The sequence below is a fragment of the Nestor notabilis genome, unplaced genomic scaffold (assembly GCF_000696875.1).
Source record: "Nestor notabilis isolate BGI_N333 unplaced genomic scaffold, ASM69687v1 scaffold18402, whole genome shotgun sequence".
In the NCBI taxonomy this organism is placed as follows: Eukaryota; Metazoa; Chordata; class Aves; order Psittaciformes; family Psittacidae; genus Nestor; species Nestor notabilis.
This window is the reverse complement of record NW_009918929.1, coordinates 16,122-22,458: the sequence shown is the minus strand read 5'-3', so window position 1 is coordinate 22,458 and position 6,337 is coordinate 16,122. Positions and strand designations below refer to the sequence as shown.

Below are 6,337 nucleotides of genomic sequence, written 5' to 3'. Positions count from 1 at the left end.
TCCCTGCCCATGGCAGGGGGTTGGAATTAGATGATCTTTAAAGGTCCCTTCCAACCCAAACTATTGTGTGATTCTATGAAATAAATAAGCTCAGCTGAATTTTCTATTTCAGCTACAAAACAAAGCTTTTCCAAAGTGAGTATTTTAAAGCTATGTCTTTACAGAGAAGATCAACTGTACAGATATGTCAAGGTCTTGACACCACCTGCCAGCAGAGCAAATTACGTGGAAAAAACCTGCTTAGACTTGTTGCTACTTCCTGGTTTAGATCCCAGAAGAACTTAAGGAAAACTAGTTTCTTCTGCAGAAGGACAAAGGTCATTTTCCCTGACTGGCATCCCTGTACTTCAGGTTTCATTCAGAACTTCATTAAGGTTATGATTATTTACATCTAGAGTAACTGGGATCACTTGATCAAGAAATTTAACGTAGCTGTATAACAAAGTAATATTTTATTTACAGCTTGCTGACTGTGACAGGACAAACGTTATCATTCCTGGTGTATCAGTTAACGAAAACCATCACACAAGTCAGCCCCAGCCCACTGTCCTGTAATTAAAATAATTGGTCAGTGGGTGGCAGACTTGCACTGAGTTTATTGTAAGTTTTTGGAAAGCATTCACTTGTAAGTTGGGTTTTCTGCTTTATGCTGTAAAATTCTCTGTGTTTGTTAACATACCCAAGAAAAAAGAAAAATCTTTCCAAAAATCATATCTGATGTTATGCTCAGAACCAGTAATTCCTGAAATTAGAACCTGATGGTAGTACTAAGACTCTATGTGACCAAAGCATTCTTCTCTTCACTCTCTCCTGCTTAGCCCAGTGTGATAACCTGGCATAGCAGATGATGATAACAATAATAACAGTGATAATAGTAATGGCACTTATTATGTTCACAGGTTGGTTAAGTGAATAGCAGTAAAGATGAGGTGACTACAAATGATTTATATTATGTGCAACAGCCACATGACGTATAATAAATGTAAACCTTTTCTGTGCCTAAACTTTACCTGTTGTACTGCAGTTTTGAAAAACTAAACTGCTTAGCAGTTCTTACATATCTGTTTCCTGTGACTTTCAGGTTTTGGGGGAAGCTATGCAGTTAGTATTAAATGCAGTGCCCTGCATAGTCATATATACTTACTAATCTACAGTAATATTAGTCACCATGTTTTTAAAAGGATGACATATATTTTGAAGAATGTAAATTATTTTTATAAAAACCAGTAACATCTAAAATTCAGACTTTAAAATACTTTCTAAATAAGTCAGTTTAGCGTCAACCAAATTTTCTGGGTCTTATTCCTCCCTCTGTAATGCTGTTTCCATTTTATCCAAGGGAAATCCTTTTTTTTCATTAGCCCTTAGTACCATTAAATGCTGGTTGTATTTTGTTTTGCAGAGTCCTGTCCTCCAGTATCTTTATTATCTTGCACAAATACCCATTGCTATGTCCCCACTCAGTAACAACAGCCTATTTCTGGAGTACTCAAAAAATCCACTACGGGAATTTCTACATAAGGGACTTCACGTCTCTCTCTCCACGGATGATCCTATGCAGTTTCATTATACAAAGGTAAGAACAAGAAGTACTTGTCTTTGAATTTGGCAGCAGTACCACATAGGACCAGAATGACCTGAAAGCTATTTTATATCATTGCTTAGGATATCAAGTTTCATGTCTTTCAAGTCACTTCATTCATTATCCTTCCTCATTCTCAGTCTACTCACTGTTAGGTTTCACAGGGAAATGTCTGATTTCCTAATTGTGTTTCTTTTGTACTCTTGCCTCTCCAGTGTTGGCTGTTGAAGTATAGAATGAAGGATGAGGCTGAAGGGAGGTTTGAGCCTTCATAAACAATCCTCTAGAGTGCCAGGAAAGTCCAGTTTCCTTACTAATAAATCTGGGGAAGTACATTACAAAAACACAATGTGGAATCTCTGAAGATGACAGCTGTTTGCTCAGTGAACTGATTCTTGTCCTTGGGTGGCCTGGCAGGACAGAACTGCCTGGTCATTGGTTCTGATGCCCCTGTTTTGTGGTTGGCACTGACTTGAGTCATGTTGTGCTTTAGAGTGGCCTGTACATTGCTCAATTGTCTTGACTTGTGAGGACAAGCTGAGCTCTGGTGTGCTTCACCCAGGCTTCTGGCCCATGACATATCTCTGCTAGAAAAGACAAGAGAGCTTCTGTGGGGGCTTTCTGCATGGATGTAACGCAGCACCAGCTGAGTTACATATAGTGTGGAAGACCCTAAGCTGTGAGAGCCCACTAGTCAGACCCAACCTCCTTGTGGAAGGTCAGAAGTGAGAAATTGCCCAGCTATCTGTCTACGTAGATATTCGTTAAAGAGTTACAAGACTAGATCCTCCAAGGTGTTCATATACCCTGGGATCTCATTTGAAATGCCTCTAAGGATCCTGACTACAGGCTACAATTTCTTAGCCTAAGATAACTGGATACCCCATGCCTATTGTTTAACAGTTGTCCTTGGGAAATATGAAATAAACAATGCTTTTTATTAGTAATTGTGATGATAAAATCTTAAAACCTCTAATTTTTCACAGCTATCTAAAGAGCATACATGAATTTCTTTAATAATAAGTACGTATCTCCATACACATCCTATTTACACCTAACTTAATATTAAACATATTTTGGTGATACAGGAAGCTCTCATGGAAGAATATGCAATTGCAGCCCAGGTGTGGAAACTAAGTACCTGTGACTTGTGTGAAATAGCAAGAAACAGCGTACTACAGAGTGGATTGTCAGATAAGGTAATTATGGCTGAAAAAAATCCCTTTTTGCGAGTATCAAGGCAAGTAGGAACTGAGAAGTCGGTAGTCTGAAAATTGAATAGTAGGTGCTTCTGTGATGTATTTGCACACATCCCTATTCTCTTTTCCAGAAGCATTCACAAAGTATCTGCTATGCAGTCTTAAATTTTAAAAAGTATTAACATTACATTTTTTCCTCATCAGCTTTGTTTTGGAGTTCCCAAAACATGCAGAGACCAGGTGCCTGTTTAGACTCAGTTCTGCCTCCGGTCCCAAACCTTTAATTATTTGGGTGATATCCCTCTGCCAGCAATTTCATACATCATGTCTTGCACTGAGTAAAAACAAACTGTCAAAATAAAGATGTGTTTGCTAAGAAGGGAGTACTACACAAAATAGTCTGGTTTAGGCAGCCAGTCAGATTAGATTAAATTCCCTTTTGGTTTGAAAATTCTATACATCCATGGTTTTCTCTAGGACTTACTTTAGAGCATCTTCTCTTTTACTTGTGTGTCATTTTAAAACATTGCCTCCAGGGATCTGGTATGTGAAGGGGGCTTTTTGAATATATTCTGCTGTTTCTTCCAATATTCTTTAGTGACAATTACAAATTTTCCTCTTGTGCAATATTCAACTAACAAAAGAAACCTAAGCCTCTTTTTGACCTCTCACATGAAAGGTGTAGTAGTAAAGACCAAACAGTAGCACAGAGGGTTTCAGCAAGTGAGACTGAATGCACTGCTGAGTAATTATATGTGTAACTTTGGCCTTAAAATCTCCAGAACTGGTTAAGACTCTGAGACAAAGTTCAGTGGCCAGCTGGTTGAAGCTGCTCTTTTCACTTGCACTGGAGTCATTCAGCTAACAAATACTCAGTTAGACAATAAATCAAATAAGTTGAACTGACTTTTTCCTTTATATGTTTAATCCCACTCACAGGAAAAACAGAAATTCTTAGGGGTGAATTACTGTAAAGAAGGGCCTGAAGGAAATGACATTCGAAAAACAAATGTAGCACAGATCCGGATGGCCTTCAGGTATGAGACACTGTGCAATGAACTTAGTTTCCTGTCTGATGCTATGAGAACAGAAGAGATTTCTACTCTGACAAAGTAATTACAAACTCAAAGAAACCAGAACATACCACTCCAAAGTAGGATAAATTGCTTATTAACATTGAATCATCTGTCTTTGATGCTACCAAGACAGAACTGAACAGTACAGAGAAAAAGATTATCTATGGAAGGTAAACAGTGTTTGCCATTATCGTTTAATGCATTATTCTCATTGCAAAAACTTCAGTTTTTATCAACATTAGGCTTTGTAAGATGGCTGTAAATACTAAATGCAAACTCAGACTCATGTAATATTTATTTCATGCTGTCTTAACTGTACACTATATTGTAGCTTGGAAAACAACAGAGAGTATTCATAGCACATCTGTGATATGCACCTTAGGATTCTGCAGATGTGGCACAGTACACATGCACCTGGTTTTGTCCTGCTAGTCTCAGCATCAGTCATGCCTTTTAGCACTTGAAAGTTTAACCCTTTATCATTAGCAGTTTGTATGGGGTGCATAATTTTGAGATTAGCCTTTCGTTCTGGAAGGTGTTCTGACACAGTTTTTATCTTAATGTTTCAGCAGTTAGACTGGAAAACAAGCAAAACCAAAATCAGGTAGTCTTGTTTAATGACTAATTACTTCCTGTTGTCATGTAGGATGTCTGTGAAGAACAGCAGATTAATGCTTTTTAATCTAGTAAGTGGAAAACATGGTGTCAAAATCATCACTATTGTACATTGTAATAATGAGTAATTATATAATGAAAACTTTGCCTTGGAAGGTGAGAACACTTTTTTATTGCTTTGTAATGGGAATATGTGGATATGCCAGTTCAAATTACTCAGAAATTTATGCAGATAATTTTGGTTGCATGTAAAGAGAAATTTTTTACTTGAACAAAGGAAGTGTTCTTATGAATCAGTGGTAGAAACTCCAGACCTGGGTTCTGGTCCTACTTCTGACATCTTTTTTACACATTTGCATTAGTTTGTATTTCAGTCGGTTGGAGTTGAAATAGAAGTCAAACTGTCTATTTGTACAGAAGCCAGCCCACTTGAAACAGGGCATTTCAAATCATGTTAAACTTTTTATTTATGATGGAGTTGCTAGTAAAATACAGTTACTGAAATATTTATCACTTTCACTCTTTTTTTTATTTGTTTATCCTTCTTAAGACACAGTACTACACATTCAGAAAAGAGTAAGCATCTATGTACTGTGGAAGCTGCATGTAGTTTCATACCCAAAAAGACTTAAAGCTAGGGGAAGCAGAGGATGTTGATGCCTCCAAGTCCAACATTACACTTCTTGAGACCTAGATTCCCTAAGCTAGGATACCAAGCCTACAGTTAGAGCCTTTGGGATCTCATATAATACAGAGGGAGGTTAGGCAGCTTCAGACAGTAACTGAAAATTCACGCACAAAAAAGGCAAATAATGAATACTAACCAGTCAAGCCTCACTAGACCTAGAAACCTTTTTTACATCAGACAACTTGTGCCACTTTTATTAATTAGGCCAGGCCCTTCCATGGTTTGGGCATCTACATCCTTCCTTTCAAGAGCTGATCAGGTCTCATTTTCCCTTGTAAATGCAGCCAGAAGTAGCAGTGACGACGTCACTAGTCGCAATTGACTCATTAATGGCGTAAGTGTATATAGGCATTGAAGACATACACTCTCCCTTCAGGCTGTGGCACTTCAAAGCAATACCTACAAGGACACTTTTCAAATGTATCTGCTGTCCTTTATGGTGATTGCAGGGAAATGACACCAAAGTAAGGGAAGGAGGAATTCCCTATCACCTCCTATAGCTGTAAAAGCCCCACAAGAGAGACTAAACCTAAAGATCTTTAGGAAGCAGCCTGAAAGTAAGCCTGCTCCGAGGGAGACCAAGGCACAGGAGCAGAGTCCTGACCATCCAGTCACTATTACAGCGTGTTATGCATCGGGGCTGCAGTGATTGCAGGTATTATTAATCTAAAATATAGTGGCATATTGGCAGGTGATGGGAGACTTGACTTCAGCTCTTCAGCAACCTAGCCTAATGTCTGCAGTGTTCAACTACTGCCAGACTTTGTACTCCTTGTGCAGCTAAAAGACTGTGCTACAGCGAAACTGGGCTACACTGTTCAACTGTACAATAATGCAATGGTCCAAAGTTCTTAAGTCAACAATGCCTGTTGGCTTCACTGTTGTTAGCAGCTCATATAATGCATTATCAGGATTGGTGAATGTAATTTTCTTAGGACAAAGTCTGAAAACAGTGGTTCAAGCATTTTAGCTGCATAAAATGCAGACACCCTGTTTTCATTAATACAGCTTACTAATCAATTGTTATCAACATAATGTTACCTGAGAAAAGCATCTCTGTCCAGGTGAAATAAGCAACATGCTTGGTTTGAAGAATCTGAATTGTATTTTCATCTGACCAACATTACTGTACTTGGGTTGTTTCACCTTAAGACTGCTACTAGTGTTGCTTTTGTTG

At 38.2% G+C, this 6,337-nt stretch overlaps 1 protein-coding gene across 1 annotated transcript in view; it reads left to right on the top strand.

Moving 5' to 3' along the window:
- AMPD3 (adenosine monophosphate deaminase 3) overlaps window positions 1-3,897 on the top strand; it is a 27,702-nt gene extending 23,805 nt beyond the window's left edge. The window contains 3 exon segments of the mRNA XM_010009989.1: window positions 1,403-1,576; window positions 2,671-2,781; window positions 3,721-3,897. Coding sequence (XP_010008291.1) covers window positions 1,403-1,576; window positions 2,671-2,781; window positions 3,721-3,897 — 462 coding nt within the window.
- The last annotated feature ends 2,440 nt before the right edge of the window (window positions 3,898-6,337 follow it).